This window comes from Stylophora pistillata, chromosome 7 (genome assembly GCF_964205215.1).
Source record: "Stylophora pistillata chromosome 7, jaStyPist1.2, whole genome shotgun sequence".
Lineage (NCBI taxonomy): Eukaryota > Metazoa > Cnidaria > Anthozoa > Scleractinia > Pocilloporidae > Stylophora > Stylophora pistillata.
Window position 1 is genome coordinate 31,276,965 of NC_142525.1, and position 17,279 is coordinate 31,294,243.

At 40.5% G+C, this 17,279-nt stretch overlaps 1 protein-coding gene and 1 non-coding gene across 2 annotated transcripts; both read left to right on the forward strand.

Annotated features, from left to right (window-relative positions):
• The first annotated feature begins 638 nt into the window (after positions 1-638).
• On the forward strand, positions 639-16,785 carry LOC111329973 (DNA-directed RNA polymerase II subunit RPB1). Its single transcript, XM_022934751.2, has 24 exons — positions 639-969; positions 1,166-1,438; positions 1,882-2,046; positions 3,072-3,353; positions 3,589-3,750; positions 3,913-4,133; positions 4,359-4,491; positions 4,892-5,016; positions 5,541-5,751; positions 6,400-6,609; positions 7,964-8,212; positions 8,381-8,599; positions 9,031-9,253; positions 9,346-9,556; positions 9,802-9,946; positions 10,057-10,162; positions 10,328-10,533; positions 11,092-11,316; positions 11,449-11,796; positions 12,867-13,088; positions 13,193-13,258; positions 13,418-13,621; positions 13,890-14,088; positions 14,226-16,785. Exons 1-24 carry the CDS (start codon positions 889-891, stop codon positions 15,497-15,499), a joined length of 5,760 nt encoding a protein of 1,919 aa, XP_022790486.2. The 5' UTR covers positions 639-888; the 3' UTR covers positions 15,500-16,785.
• LOC148727447 (small nucleolar RNA SNORA53) lies at positions 5,885-6,144 on the forward strand. Its single transcript, XR_015990211.1, has one exon. It is a non-coding gene; the product is annotated as a small nucleolar RNA SNORA53 (small nucleolar RNA).
• Positions 16,786-17,279: the final 494 nt, after the last annotated feature.

A 17,279-nucleotide genomic window follows, 5' to 3' on the forward strand; every position in this document is an offset into this window, starting at 1 on the left:
TGGCGATTTCACGTTGTTGTTTTGCATAGGACGGCTAAGAAATGTACAAAGTTTCAAAATGCACGTGCTGAGCTATTGGTCTGCCAATTAGATCTCTTGTTTTTCCACGTCCTCGTTGCCGTTGCCGTCGTGGTTTCTTGAGGTCCCTATTGAGTTGGGTAGTGAATCTAAATACTTATTAGCAGCAAGTGTGAATATTTTTTGTCTGTAAAAAATGTGAACTTGCAAATTAAAGGAGAATTTAGTTAATCTCAAGAAAAAGAAACATACTCATCTACAAACAAAAACTTTGTAATTATCTGACTTATCCATCCTATGATTCATCAAAAACCAGAAAAATTATGAAAAATAAATGTTTTCCACAACTGTAATAAAAAATAAATACAATCAAAATAGCAACATTCAGCTCAAAAATTTGATGGTTGTTATATCAATTAATATTCTCATAAATTGAAAGCAAAACGACTAAATAGTAAAATACGAGGAAATAAACCAACAATATTGCTGTCCCCTACCCCCAGCGCAAGGTTGTAATGGGTACACACTCCCACAATGCAACAGTCAGCCCTGAAGAATCTGAGTACACCCCGTATCTCTCGGTCGGACTATAAATACAAGGCGAGATCCTGCGTGCGTTAGAAGAAGCGCTTCTGGGGCGCTTCGTTCGGTGAGACAAGGGAATATCAACCTTCTCGCCGTCCTTCGGGGTAGAAAACGTGGGTAAACTTACCCATTGTCGAACGAAAACAAGCGGAGTTAGCGAGTGAACGCATCCGACATTCACTCTAGGGAACCGAGGTCGTGCCAAGAGAGAGAGTCTTTGGCAAGAAAGTGAAAACGTTTCCGCAATTACCTCATCCTTTCGGCCATCTTTGTTGAAGCAAAGTTATGGCTTTCGCATCTGGGTCACCAGCTCCCTTACGGGATGTAAAGCTGGTCCAGTTTGGTGTGTTAAGTCCTGATGAAATAGTGAGTATACTTAAAAATACGTTTCAATCAAGTTAAATTCGTATTTTAGAGGTTTTCTTGTTCTGACACGTTCTTCGTCGACAGTTCACGAAAGGTCAAATGCTGCGCTGTGGTTCTCGCGCGTGTTGTATTTGCGTAAAGTGATGTTTCATTTCGACTTTATCACCTGTAGTTCTAATTTTTTATGTTTTAACAGAAACAAATGTCAGTCACCACCGAAGGCGGTGTTAAATACTCCGAAACGATGGAGGGAGGAAAGCCAAAGCTGGGTGGTTTGATGGATCCGCGACAAGGAACAATCGACCGTTTTTCTCGTTGCCAAACTTGTGCTGGAAACATGACTGAATGTCCCGGTCACTTTGGACACATAGAGCTGGCAAAACCGGTGTTTCATGTCGGCTTCTACAAGATGATAATCAAATGTTTAAGATGCGTCTGCTTCTATTGCTCAAAACTCCTTGTCGACGGGGTAAGGAACTTGCTTAGTTCGCAATAATGGCCGGCCGCTCGGCTGAAAAGAATGGGGCGAGCTTATCTCCCCAGTGATGGTAGTGTGGGTGAATTTAGCTCAATATCTTGAAAATTTAGTTTGTTGTATTTAATTTTTCCTATTTCGACTAATTTTCTCTTTTACTTGATTCAGGGAGCGACTTTATTCTTATCACTCAAAGGTGTCCATTTGATTGTCCAAAATTATTTTAAAACATGTTGAAAAGGGAAAATAGATCTGTCTTCATTATTCAAGAAAAACTTTGAGATAAGATCAGGTCTGCTGCATTTTAGGAAAAAGCTAACTTCTGTCATAATTTCATATAAATGTCTGACTTTTGATAACAGAAAGTCAACCACAAAGTCCTTAACAAAATTAATGAAAACCTACTGATGGTGATTATGCTAAATATGTTATTTTAGAACAATCCTAAAGTGAAAGAAATCATATCAAAGTCTCTCAATCAACCAAGCAAGCGTCTACAACACATCTATGACCTGTGCAAAGGGAAAAAAATCTGCGAAGGTGGGGATGTTGTTGATGATAAACAACAGTCAGTAGACTTAGATGAGGCTGAAAAAAAGATGGTGAGTTACTCTTTAATTTTTGTTCTTATACAGTCTCGCAGTTGTTTTGATGTCTTAAACCTGTTTATGTAAAACTGCATCTCTATATCAGATGTTCATTTGTAACTTTTTCATCATGTAAGCTCACTTTAGAGTATGATACACATTAATATTGGTGCATATTCAGCTTACTGAAGACAATATCAGCAGGGATCAGTATTCATTTTTTTTCTGAGTCCTCAGCTGGGCGAGTAAGCCTGATGGCCTACTTGCCCGGTTGCAATTTGGGTTGTCCAGACAAGAGTGCAGAATTTAAGAAAGAACAGTGCTAAAATCATGTGTAACTTCAAAGCTTCGGTACCTTTGGGCATAAAAACAAGCCACGGTCTTTCTTTTTGCTATGAAGGCAAGAAGGTACAGTAATATTTGCTTTCGTAGGCAACAGTTCCTGTTTGAGCTTCACTTGTTTTTTTCTTTTTTGCTGGAGGCTGTGATACACCTGCAACAAAATGCCACATCGTCATCACTGTTATATTTTCTGCGAATGGACTGCTCCAAAAGCACCAGCAGTTAACAACATGAAAACTGAGTCTGCGATCATTTCGGGGAAATACTGCACTATCAAAGATGGTGCCAAAACTTACGATCTCATTTCAGACAAAAAGTTGTATGTTATTCTCCGTTATTCTCCGTTATTCTCCGTTATTCTTGGCGCTTTAAAAACAGGTAAAATGTACTTTAAAAAAAAGAACAAGAATTTTTGGAAATATTTTGTGGTTGAGCAAAACCTCACTTGTCCGAAGGTCGACTTTTGCAGTTACCTCAGTCGTCCATGCCAGATTCTAGTCATCTGGGATGACTGGATGACCGCGAATATGGATCCCTGTATCAGCAAGATTTCGTGGACTTAATAGAAAATCAAATCCTCTCCTTTCTTAATTTCACGGAAGTACAATGCAGCTACATGTATGAAGGAGAATTGCAAGCCAGTTCTTAGGCGTGAGGTTATAACATGTCACATTCTCTTGACACTTTCATTTTTCCAGAGTCATGGTGGATGTGGCAGAAACCAGCCACAGATCAGAAGACTTGGTCTTGATCTTACTGCAGAATGGAAAGAGGTGAATGAAGACTCGCAAGAGAAAAAGATCCCACTCACAGCAGAGCGTGTGCATGAAATATTTAAAAGAATTTCTGATGAGGAATGCGAGATTCTGGGAATGAACCCCAAGTTTGCACGTCCTGACTGGTTGATTGTGACAGTATTGCCAGTTCCTCCTTTGGCTGTGAGGCCTTCCATTGTTATGAGTGGTTCTGCTCGTAGTCAGGTAATGAGTTGTGATATGAGGTCAACCACTGCTGTAAGATTTTTTTTTCGAAGTTTAAAGTTTGGGTAGAAGGAAAATAAAAAAATGTATAGAAACTTAAAATTGCCGCATTATGGTCAGGTTTTTAATATGTCACAATAGGCAATTGCTTTTCCCTAGCTTCCAAACTTGTAGCTTCTTTGATTTTGGGTCATTAATGTTATTGATAAGTTTTTGGTTGTCTCCCTTCTTCCAGGATGACTTAACTCACAAGCTTTCAGATGTTGTGAAGGCAAATGGTAATCTTCGGAGAAATGAACTCAATGGTGCTGCAGCTCACATCATTGCAGAAGATACTAAAATGCTCCAGTATCATGTGGCAACACTAATAGACAATGAAATGCCTGGTTTGCCCAGGGTGAGTCAGCATATTTTTGGTAGATAACGAAATTTCTCAATTTTAACTTAGTTTGGCTTGTGTTTAGCATAACAAGCCATGCCTTTCTTATAGAACATAGAATTTCAAAGCAATTTGTAGAACTACAGTGCTAATCAAAATGTTCCCGTTGTCTTATTCAAGGCCATGCAAAAGTCTGGACGTCCATTGAAATCAGTGAAACAGAGACTGAAGAGTAAAGAAGGCCGTATCAGAGGAAATTTGATGGGAAAGCGAGTTGACTTTTCAGCTCGTGCTGTCATTACTCCAGACCCAAACTTGTCCATTGATCAAGTTGGTGTTCCACGTACCATTGCTCAGAATCTTACTTTCCCTGAGATTGTCACACCATTCAACATCGACAGGTTATTATTGGAAATAAGTTTTGCTCATTTCTTGTGTAATAGGACTGAATATCATTATAAACATGGGAACGTAGGACTTTAAAATTCTATAGCTGTGAGTAAGAAGATGACGGAGACCAAGTCAGTGAGCTTTTTGTAACACAAGTGGCACCATTCTTAAAGCATTTGATCACTCGCAAGGGAGATATCTCAGTGTTATTTCAAACACTCATTGCTTTACTGTAGAATGCAAGAACTTGTGGGTCGAGGAAATAACCAATATCCAGGTGCTAAGTACATCATCAGAAACAATGAAGAGCGCATTGACCTCAGGTTCCACCCCAAACCAAGTGATGTACATCTTCAGTTTGGTTATAAGGTAAGCGGATCAGTCTTTGTTGTCCACCATCTTCTTTAAAAATGAATCTGTGAAATGTGGAAATAATATGATTGCCTTTAGACAGGGTTTTATTGTTAGAATTATGATGATTTATGCAGTTACGTCAGCTATTCTCATTGGTGAAGATTTACTTACATATGTTTACTGTTTTGTGTGCCTTTTGGGTTTGCTATGTAAGTTACATTGTTTGGTTTTCTATGATAAACCTTCAAAAAATTGAGAGCTGAACAAGTTCTTTTTAACATTTATCATGGGTACCAAATGAAATTGTGACTGACAGGTAGCAGACGTTGTTGTGAACCATGACCCGCTGAAGACTTGTTGTAATAGGATAAATTTCTGTAGAGGTAGAAGCTTATTAGTGTATTTGGAATTTAAGGTGGAAAGACATATCAGAGATGATGATGTGATCATCTTCAATCGACAACCCACTCTGCATAAAATGTCTATGATGGGACACAGAGTTAAAATCTTGCCTTGGTCAACATTCAGACTAAATCTCAGGTTTGTACCAGTACTCACCAAACATTACTCATCATTATTCTCTTTCAATCAATCAATCGTTTATTCAACCCTATTGCAGTAACAACTGGTGGTCGCGACATTTTGAAATTTGACAGTTACAAAATCATTAAATCTTTTGCATGTGCCAGTATAGGCCTGATACAATTGTGAGCCTGAGCATAAATTATAAACATGTAAATAAACCAGTGGAACCCATAAGAGACTACTAAGTGTTCCTGACACTGGGGGATTTTGTGTTTTTGAAGCTTTAAGAAATATTTTTTGCATTGTTGTGCAAACACAACAAGTATATTGTGATTTGAATGTTTATCATCCCAGAAGCAGCTAAATGACAGATCTCAGTGGTCATAATCCCTAGACTTTGCCAGGCTTATTTTTTTTTTCTTGATTTTGCCTAAGAACAATTGATGAAAGTCAGATAACAATACTAGCATAAGTTACAAAAGTCAGTAATATAAGTGGTTGTTGGTTGCTAATGAGATCTCTTTGCTTTTATATATCAGTGTTACCACACCATATAATGCAGATTTTGATGGTGATGAGATGAACTTACACGTACCTCAGTCCCTTGAGGCACGTGCTGAAATCACTGAGATTATGATGGTGCCAAGAAACATTGTTACACCACAGTCCAACAAACCTGTCATGGGAATTGTGCAGGATTCTTTGATGGCTGTTAGAAGATTCACAAAAAGAGATGTTTTTCTTGAAAAGGTTTGTCCCTGAAATAAAACATACCCATGCATGACTTCATTTGAGGTAGTTGGGTATAGTAGAATTATTATTTGAGCTCTGGATATTACTTGAATAAGCAAATTGCTTTCTTTGTAAGTTTGTGAAAAATGGTGACACACTTCCTTAGATCCATTCCTGGGACAACATTGTCATGCTTTTGCATTGTTTACAGGCTTGATCTGTAACAGTGCTAAGGGTGTCAGCAGTTGTCCAACAGCACTAAGCTGCAGATTGGGAATGCTTGAGTCATGAGTGTGTGAGATCAATACACCTCTCTGTGGTGCAACTTTGCCTCCTGATTGTCAGCCTAGATGCTATAGTGCAGCTAGTCCTTGATGTTTATGTCAGTGAGGTAGCATTACAAGGGACAAAGTTCTCATATTTATAGAGAATTTTCATCTGGTTGTTGCAGATTAATTTAGAAGGGAACGATATGTTGCTTCTTAAATGTTGCCAATTCTTTTTTTGGTCTGTTATCAGCAAAGGAGCTGGGTATTCAAACCCTCTTGAAAAACAAATTAAACAAACAAAAGGTCATTGTTATACAACTTCTTGCACCTTGTTTTTAGAACTTTAATTCAAGTTTGCAAACTGTGTCGTGTCTTAAACTGAGGTATTTTTTGACAGGACACCATGATGAACCTCATGATGTGGATCCCTGATTGGGATGGTAAGCTGATCCAGCCAGCCATTCTCAAACCTCAGCCACTATGGACAGGGAAACAGATCTTTAGTATGATTATTCCAGGAAATGTTAATATGATCCGTACACACAGTACCCATCCAGATGATGAAGATAGTGGACCGTACAAACATATCTCGCCTGGAGACACTAAGGTATGTAACTCATCTTCACAAACATTTTAAATATGTTGGCTGTCTAGTGACCTGCAATTGCACATAAATCTGTAGTAAAATTGGCCTAATAATCATTCTCTTTTTATAATTTCAAGTCAGAACAGTGTTGTCATTAGTAGCCGGTAGGCGGTGGAAACCTGCTGGCTGTCAGGCCATTTTATGCCGCTTCCTTTGTGACCAGAAATTTTGTAATATCAAGATTTGTCTTCCCAAGAATCTTTTTTTTGTTGTTGTAAATCTGAGGCTTACTTTAGTGATTATTCTCTTGTATATATCTGATGTTATGGATGAAGGAAAAACTAAAAACCTGTACAGGAACTACTGTGCAAAAACTGTCAGTGGTGTTGACAGGAACATGCCCCCCAGACCCCCCTAGAGGGGCGTGTTGCGCAGCTGCCTACTCAGTTCAGATCAAACACCTATTACATTTTCTAGTGACAACCCTGCAGAAAATAAACCTCTTGCACTTGTTTATTTCAAAAGCTCATCTTTCAAACCGGCAGTCTAAATCTCACAAGGATCAACGAACGCTTTTCATTCCACTAATTTATTCGTGTTTTTCTCGTTGCCATGTTCCCACCATCAACGTAGCTCCATTTTCTGCCTTTAAAAGCACACACAACCCACAATTCCTCTATTCGCTCCAACGAAGGGCTAACGCTGGAAACGTCAGCTTTTGTAATCGTTACGGTAGTCAATTTACTAGTTCAACTTTGTTGATAGATCCAAAATACTTGTTTATTTCTGTTGAGAAGGATTAACTGTTCCTGTTCTTTTCACATCTGATCAAGAGTTAACAATACATGCAGCTCAAAAGTGAACTAGGTACACCACATTTGTTGTTTTAGGCTCAAACAGAAGTAGGTAAAGTCTGTTTACGAGCCTAGTGGCCCATTAGGCCGGTGCTTAACTCCGGTTTCTGTAGCATGAAGCGACTAGGAGTATTTTTACGCCCTCCTGGATGGGATGCCAGTTTATTGCAGGGTTACCCCCAGCATTAAATTGCCAGTACCCATTTAAACACCTGGGTGAAGAGAGGCACTGTGAGAGCAAAGTGTCTTGCCTAAGAACACAACACGATGTCCCGGCCGGGGCTCGAACCCAGACCCCTTGATCCGGAGTTGAGCGCACCAACCATGAGGCCACCGCGCCTCCACCTCAAACAGAAGTAGCAAAGTGTAAAAAATTCTGTCTTACAGATCAAGGTGGTTTGTGGCACATTTACCTCCTCCTGTGTTTCTACCATTATTGTAAAGGGGGAGGTTTAGTAGAAGTGACACTTTGGATTTTTCAAGGGTTAAGATTATTTGATATATGTATGTCCTCTCTGTAGGTTCTAATAGAGCATGGTGAGCTGATTTCTGGCATCTTGTGTAAAAAATCCCTTGGAACCTCATCAGGAAGTTTGGTTCACATTGTGGCAGTAGAACTGGGTCATGAGGTTGCACGCATGTTTTATGGGAACATCCAGACTGTTGTGAACAACTGGACCCTGATTGAAGGACACAGCATTGGTATTGGTGACTGCATTGCTGATAATGAAACTTATGATGAAATTCAGCGATTGACAAAAAAGGCCAAGGTAACTAGATGTAGGTTATAAGAGTTAAGTTTCTTTGTGAGTTTTAAGTGGAAGTGTCCATCTTAAGTGCATTTGAATGTGGTGCATTTGCAACACCCCAAATCCAGATTCTTAACATTATCCTTACTTTTGTATTATAAAGTTTTTGCATATTTTGGAATTCCTCAGGCAGAAGTGATAGAGGTGATTGAGAAAGCTCACAATGATGATCTTGAGCCTACCCCAGGCAACACACTACGACAGACTTTTGAGAATCAAGTGAATCGTATTCTAAATGACTGTCGAGACAAAACTGGAGGAAGTGCTCAGAAGAGCTTGTCAGAATACAATAACTTCAAAGCTATGGTGGTGTCTGGTTCCAAAGGTTCCAAGATCAACATTTCACAGGTCAGTAAATTTGATACTGAGGTGAGCTTAAACCTTTTTACTCCCATGAGTGACCAAGATGTGATTTCTCCTTACAATATTAATACAATATCACACACTAGAAATGAGAATAAAGAAATAAATCAATTGAGAGGCCATGAGTTAATCCAAGAGAGTAATAAGCATCTTATTTCCCCCAGCAATTGGTATCATCCTTAAATCAAACAATAAGGTCATGATAACATACTAAAGAAGCTCTTGACTGTTTAAGAAATTCTCTTTGTAAGCACCTTGAAACACAGAGAGAACAGTAGGGAGAATAGCGTACTGTTGTTGGGGTGTAAACTGTTTAGTTGCAACAAAGGTAAGAAGCAATATCCTCAGTGTTGATGAAGTTACCATGACATCTTAGCCACAACTATAATAAACTGTGTACAATTTCTCTTGACAAGGTCATTGCTGTGGTGGGCCAGCAGAATGTTGAAGGTAAACGGATTCCATTTGGATTCCGCCATCGCACACTCCCACACTTTATCAAAGATGATTATGGTCCTGAAAGTAGAGGGTTTGTGGAAAATTCGTACCTTGCTGGCCTTACTCCGACAGAGTTCTACTTCCACGCCATGGGAGGCCGTGAGGGGTTGATTGATACTGCTGTGAAAACTAGTGAAACTGGTAATGATATATTATTTATATATTATTTATCTGTTGATTTAGTTGTCAATTGTCCTCACAGATGTAAATGACATTTGACTTCCTTTTTTCAGGTTACATTCAGAGACGTTTGATTAAAGCCATGGAAGGTCTAATGGTTGCATATGATGGAACAATCAGAAACTCCAACAATCAGATGATCCAGTTGAGGTATGGCGAAGATGGCATGGACGGTGCAGCAATTGAGTTCCAGAACATGCCAACCATAAAACCAACTAATTCATCTTTTGAGAAAAAGTTTCACTTTGATTGCTCAAATGAAAGGTGAGTAGCATTGAGTCATTCTTAATTAAAACTATACATACAGATTACAAAATGCAGTCACCTTTCTGACCATTGAAAAGTTTCACTCCCATATATTTTTTACCATGTACTAAAGTGATTAAGTCTGGAGATTACTTTAGTAAGCCTAGAGATTACTTTAGTAATGACTTGTAAGGGTCGTAAGTAGTTGAATTTTGGTACGTAAAGATTCGCTGCATTCTCATGTAATTTTCTTTTCTTATCAGGCGTCTGCGCCGTCTGCTACAGGAAGATGTAGTGCGAGATCTTTGCAGCAGTGCTACAGCTGTTCAGGAACTTGAGTCAGAGTTCAATCAACTGCAAGAAGATCGAGAGATTCTTCGCAGAATTATTCCCTCGGGAAACTCCAAGGTGCAAAGGGCATCTTACTGAAATCTTGTAATCTCTTACGATGAATCACGTTTTTGAAAGGATAAACCTTCAAATAATGAATGCTGATTATTTTTTGTATTTGATTTTAGGTGGCTTTACCAGTAAATCTCGGTCGTTTGATCTGGAATGCACAGAAGACCTTTCATCTCACCAATAGAAATCCGAGTGATTTGCACCCTCTCAGAGTCGTGGAAGGTATAATGATATTTATTTTATCAATTGACTGCATTTTGTTGACGAAACTCTATACTTAGTACTAATAATACAAGCTGTGTCTTCTGACTTGTTCTCTCAACCAAGTAATGAAGTTGCCTTGTAGTTTTTTGTTAGTGATGTTCTTCATTAATGATGGTTTGTTAGGTGTGCGTGAGTTGTCCAAGAAATTAATCATTGTTCACGGTGAGGATCACATCAGTAAGCAAGCTCAGTTTAATGCCACTCTGTTGTTCAACATCCTCCTCCGTTCCACTCTGTGTACCAAGCGTATAGCTGAGGAGTTTCACCTCTCATCAGAAGCTTTTGAATGGCTACTGGGAGAAATTGAAACTCGCTTCAACCTGTCCATGGTGAGATAATCTTGTTATGTTCGTTCTGACTTTCAGTGTGATAATTTTTCGTATAGCTCATCCCCTAGTACAGTGATACATATATCTTATTAACCAAGCGCGAGGGCCGTACTGGGAGAATATCGGCCCGAGGTCTTGACGTACAAAAAAAGACCTCGGGCCGATATTCTTCCAGTACGGTTCCGAGCAAACTTGGTTAATACGAGATTTATTATACGACTGAAGTTCAAAGGGACACAAGTGCGGTATCATCCGGGACCATTCGGGACAGTGCCCGGTCCAATGCTGAGAGAATATTGACCGGCAATAGAGCATTTCGATTGGTTGATTTTAGTTATTGGCCCTCTGACTGCCCGAGTCGTGTAATAAAATGATTTATTAATACAATATCTACTCAAGTTCCCTTTAAAAACACACGTAAACGTGTGTCTTGGGGAGAAGTCATAGCATGTGTATTGTTTTAAGAGTGATATTTCCGCTGTGATCTTAGTAAAGCACAGTTGTCATGGAGGTAGTCATTGCTCCTGATATGCGTGTTGCCTTGTGCTTTGTTTTCAGGTTAAACCCGGTGAAATGGTTGGTGCTTTGGCTGCACAGTCTCTTGGTGAACCTGCTACTCAGATGACCCTCAATACGTTTCATTATGCCGGTGTATCTGCTAAGAACGTAACCCTTGGTGTTCCCCGGCTCAAAGAAATCATCAACGTGTCCAAAAAGCCCAAAACTCCATCCCTGACGGTGTTCCTGACGGGACAACCTGCCAGAGATGCAGAGAAGGCAAAGGTATCAAGGAGTCTTTTCTTCCAGTCAATTTTTAACATGAGAAATTGATTACAGCCATTTGTATTTACTGGGAAAGTTGGCTGTGCTACCTTTGAACTCGTTCTTATATGTACATCTTTTTCCATTTCGCAGGATGTGCTATGCCGTTTGGAGCACACAACCTTACGTAAAGTCACAGCCAACACAGCAATTTATTACGACCCAGACCCCCAGAACACAGTAGTAATAGAGGACCAGGACTTTGTAAATGTTTACTATGAAATGCCTGACTTTGACGTGACTCGGATCTCGCCATGGCTTTTGCGTATTGAACTCGATCGTAAACGTATGACGGACAAGAAGCTTACCATGGAACAGATCTCCGAGAAGATAAATCTGGGTTTTGGTGACGATCTGAATTGCATTTTTAACGATGACAACGCAGAGAAACTTGTCTTGCGTATTAGGATCATGAACAACGACGATGCAAAGTTCCAAGACGTAAGTTAGAGCAAAAAATAGCTTACATTAGAATGTTTGAAGTGAATTCTGTGCGATACTCGAAGTTACACTCAAATTTACATAAGTAAGCTCCCGTTCAAGTTTTTCCTTGTTTGTCAGTGTCGTGCAACTTTGTTCCCAGGGTCCTCTGAGGAAGAGAGAGGACCCTGAGAACTAGTTTTGATAATAGAAGGGACCTTAAGGGAACCACGACGGCGACGGCAACGAGGACGTGGCAAAACAAAAGATCGAATGGGAAGAACAATAGCCAGCACGTGTGTCTTAAAACTTTTAGCCGTCCCTTGTAAAACAACGACTTGAAATCACCAAAATTTGCGTCCTCTGACAGCGGGAAACCGCGACGGCAAATTATTGTAATTTCCATTTGGAACATAACGTGGCTAATATACGTTTTATGTTGAAGTTGAGGTGTGGCGCCTTTAGAGACAGTAATCACATGCAGCCATTTTCGAAATTCTAATTAAAGCAGAAATTCATTTTTCAATCGACGTCTTCCTTGGCGATGCCGTCCTGACTGCTTAAAGTCCCTATGACTCGACAAAGACGGACGAAAGGGAAAATCTACCGCTGGAAGTTTTCTATGGAAAGTGTCACCTAGAGAGCTTGTATGTAACAAACACGTTGCCCTTGACAACTTCTCTTGTCAATTACATAATGAATACAATACGCATTGTCTGATTGGTCAATTCGGTTTCCAAGCGGATGCTTTATCAGGTTATAGAGCCTGGCTGTAGCTAGTTGTGTCGTAAAAGCACTCGGAAAGCTTCTAAATCATTCCTCCTTGGCTCGTGAGTTATAAGCTTTCCTCGTGTTCTCTCAACATACCGCGTAGCTTTATCACGGGATAGAGCCCGGAAAATGTGTTCTATAAAACTTGTTAGGGTTGATGTGGCTGAAAAGTTTCCTCGAAAAAGGAAACATTACTGCGAGGAAACTTCTGGAGCTAATAGAGTAGAAACATGGCCTGGAATAAAATCTGGCCTTTTATCAGTAAATAGTGCTGTAAAGTTTTGCATGTTGTAAATGTTAAATTGACCCTATTCTTTCAGGAGGAAGAACAGCTGGACAAGATGGATGACGATGTGTTCTTACGCTGTATTGAAGCCAACATGCTGACTGATATGACCCTGCAGGGAATCGAAACTATCTCTAAAGTGTACATGAACCTGCCTCACGAGGACAACAAGAAACGAGTCACCATCACAGAGGACGGAGAGTTTAAGCACATATCCGAATGGATCCTGGAAACTGACGGTGTTTCGCTTATGAGAGTAAGTAAAAGCACTTTACCTTGTCTTCCCAAAGCTGGAATGCTAATTCTTCTATCTGCTTTCTACGGTGTCTGATATCGTGTGCTTTTTTTCACCATCTCCAGGTGCTTAGTGAAAAAGACGTGGATCCCGTGCGTACAACATCCAATGACATCTGTGAAATATTTTCTGTGAGTTCTGATGAATTTTGAATTTCTCGTTCTGATTGTGAACATCGACCAAAAGCCTGATGAAATTTTAAGCTTTTTCTTAAGTATGCTAGACAGGGTTCAACATGTTTCTTGTATGCTTAACTGAATGAAATTGATCGTACGTCGTGCTTTTTTCAGGTGCTTGGAGTCGAGGCTGTGCGAAAAGCTGTTGAACGTGAAATGAACCATGTGATCTCTTTTGATGGTTCTTACGTGAACTATCGTCACTTGGCTCTGTTGTGTGACATAATGACGTGCAGAGGACATCTCATGGCTATTACACGTCACGGTATTAACAGACAAGAGGTTGGAGCGCTCATGAGGTGTTCTTTTGAAGAAACGGTGAGAACTCGGGCCAATATGTAATACTCATCGTCAAACTAAGAGCTTAGAACATAACTGATACGTATCCTTTGTAACGAAGTACGGAATGATCCTCACTGTCCTCTCGATTGTAAGCAAATTCTCCCCGTTAGCACCTTAGGAAATGTATAGAGAACAGTATGGAGAATATACGTACTGATGTTACGGTGTAAAAGGTTACAACTTGCCATGTGAGTCACTAGACAAGCATCAGTTAGATGATAGTTTGAATCTTTTTATTAACCAGGTTGACGTACTTATGGAGGCCGCACAGCATGCCGAGTATGATAATATTCGGGGTGTAAGCGAGTGCTTGATCCTTGGAAAACTCCCCCGCATCGGAACAGGCTGCTTTGATTTGATGTTAGATGCTGAGAAGTGCAAGTTTGGTATGGAGATCCCCACAAACATTATGGGACCTGGTATGATGGGTGGACCTATGACAGGTGAGAAAAACAAGGTTGTCTTACTCAATATGAACTATTCTTTACTCGTTTAACAACTTTCGCTATAATCTCATTTCTGCATTCTGACGTTGAAAGGAAATTTTTGCTTACCCCTTATGTGTCTTCTCCCTGTATAGGCACTGGAATGTTCTTTGGTGCTGCAGGATCTCCAACAGCTAAGTCACCCCAGATGACTCCTTGGACCATGGGAGCCACACCCGCATATACTGAGGCTTGGAGTCCAGGACTAGGCAGCGGCATGACACCAGGGGCTGCTGGATTCTCTCCAGCAGCTTCAGAAGCTAGTGGTTTTAGCCCTGGAGGGTACAGCCCAGCTTGGAGTCCGCAGCCACAGTCGCCAACGTCACCAGGGCCCAGTAGCCCCTATATTCCTAGTCCAGCGGCTGCAAGTCCAAACTACTCTCCAGCGAGTCCGGCATTTATGCCAAGCTCACCCTCCATGTCACCGGCGAGTCCGTCTTATTCGCCAACATCTCCTGGTTATTCCCCTAGTTCTCCATCAACTGTATATTCACCAGCAAGTCCTAGCTACTCGCCAACTTCTCCATCTTACTCTCCGACTTCTCCGTCCTACTCTCCAACATCTCCATCTTACAGTCCAACATCTCCATCTTACTCTCCCACATCTCCCTCTTACAGCCCTTCCTCGCCATCTTACTCGCCTACCTCGCCATCTTATTCTCCAAGCTCACCTTCATATTCTCCCACTTCTCCTTCTTATTCCCCCACATCACCCTCGTATTCCCCTACTTCTCCATCGTATTCACCAACCTCCCCGTCTTATTCCCCGACATCCCCCAGCTACAGTCCGACCTCACCGTCGTATTCGCCTACCTCCCCATCTTATTCTCCTACTTCTCCTTCTTATTCGCCGTCATCTCCATCCTACTCGCCTACCTCCCCCAGCTACTCCCCTCAGTCGCCCTCCTACTCTCCATCTTCTCCGTCTTATTCCCCATCTTCCGCCAAGTATTCTCCAGCATCTCCTAGCTACTCGCCCACATCGCCAAAGTACAGCCCAACATCACCCACCTACTCGCCTTCTTCTCCTTCCTATTCTCCTTCGTCTCCAAATTATTCTCCATCTTCCCACTCTTACACTCCATCCTCTCCAACTTATTCTCCTACCTCTCCAACTTACTCGCCTTCCTCACCTCGCTATTCTCCAACCTCTCCTCAATACTCGCCATCCTCGCCGCAGTACTCACCATCATCTCCGAAGTACAGCCCAAGCTCACCAAACTACTCGCCAACTTCTGCAACTTCTCCACCTTTTACGCCGTCATCGGCTCAGTACAGTCCAAGCTCACCTAAATACAGCCCTGCTGGGAGTGGACCGTCACCATCACCTCAGTATTCGCCTTCCTCTCCTCGTTATTCTCCTACATAAAGTGTCAGGAAATCTTCCTTATCTTTATTATTCACACGGGAGAAGAGCCTTACTATTGACTGCATTGTACCTCAGGTCATCGTATGCTAGAACACAAGGTGTTGGAATAAATTAGAACTGGGGGAACTTATATCAGAGGAAAAACACGTTTACAGTACGCCACTATTAGAGCAATATAGGCGCGTTGATTTAACTTTAAACTTGCGTTGTATCGCGTTTGTAATGATGTCAGTTGTAATTAAGAATTCCTTTGATGGTTTTGTAATTCAGAGGTAATACTAGAGAGGCTGATTTTGACGTCACAAAGGCGTTACATTCAACAAACTCATCACACAAATAACACTGAGTAGAATGAGCCTCGCGAGCTACAATAGTTGTTTCGTCGAAGCTAGTGTGAAAGTGCGTTGTTTCTTCCGTCAGAGGGATTTGTAACATTAAATCGGGCTTATGTGATAAGTTTTATTACCAAAAAGATATAAGTTGTGGGACATTTGATGATATCACGTAGGTTTTCGGTGCTAGCTAATAAAAAAAAAACAGGCCTAGGTTACCATAGCAAATCTTCATTGATCTCGTATTGAAGTAATTTAAGGTACGTTTTGCTGTTGACACTTTAAACTGCCACTTAGTAACATTTTTTCTAAGTTCTGGAGAAAACACCGTTGAAAGCTGTAGCTGTTATTGAAAAAACGAAAGTAAGCTGATTTAAAAAAAAGTTAATAAAACAGAAAAGAGATAGAAAAGAAGATAATTGGGAAACTTCCAGTGCTTGTGAGTCTTACTCTAATCGTGACTTTTTAAATGGCGCCGAACGACCCGAAACATGATTATATAGAATCAAATTTTAGCTCAACCTGTTTTAAAGACAGTAGAGTTGCCAAGTATTTGGTGCCAGTATAGGCCGCCTCAAGGTGGACTTTATCTCGTGTTAAACTACAGCCGTAGATAAAACTAAAGTATGTTAGTTGCCTAAGCGAATATGAAATTTTATTAATATTCCAAATTAGGTGTCGAAGCTTCTGCTCGCTTAGCAAGAGGCAGAATTTACTCGACTGTGGTACTCTCTTTTAATATGATGAACTCTGTTGTTTGCGTAACGAACCTTGGATGGTTCGAAGTGACATCTTTAGCACAAGGATATTTATCTTAAATGAAAGATTTTCTCCGCGTTAAAAGAAATTAAATTGACACGTTAAGGCTTGGCTTAATTTTTTTTTGATGGTGTAACCGATCTTAAGTATCTAGTTACTGATTTACAGTTAAATAAACTTTTATGCACAAAACCAGTACTGTTGTGATGAAATGCTTTTTGCAAATTAATGTTTAATCATCCTGGATCTCCATTCAGCTTGATTCGAGCTTCTCAGCTTGAATTTGATCGAAGAAAGTAGCTAACGAGTAGCACTAAAAACTCTGACTTCAACTGCGATCGAGAGGAAGTACTGTCGGTGTTCTAGTAAGGAAAACGAGACACAATTCGCTTTTCCATATCCTCTACGTTTCACTAAGAAGTTGTCACGAATAATACACGATTATTGAGCAATATTATGACTAATTGTGTCCGGAAATGATGGTTTTGATAGAATTGTAACAGAAATATCGTCCTTAGCAACGACTTCCGTAACAGCTATAAAAGGCTAAACCCAGGTACAGTTGGAAGGAGTGTCTACGTCATGGTCATGGAAACTCTTCGGAGGACATCAAATATCTCGCAGTTACCGAACTTGTACAGAAAAAACCGATGTCTAATCTGCCGAATGGATTGCGCCTCTGAGATCGT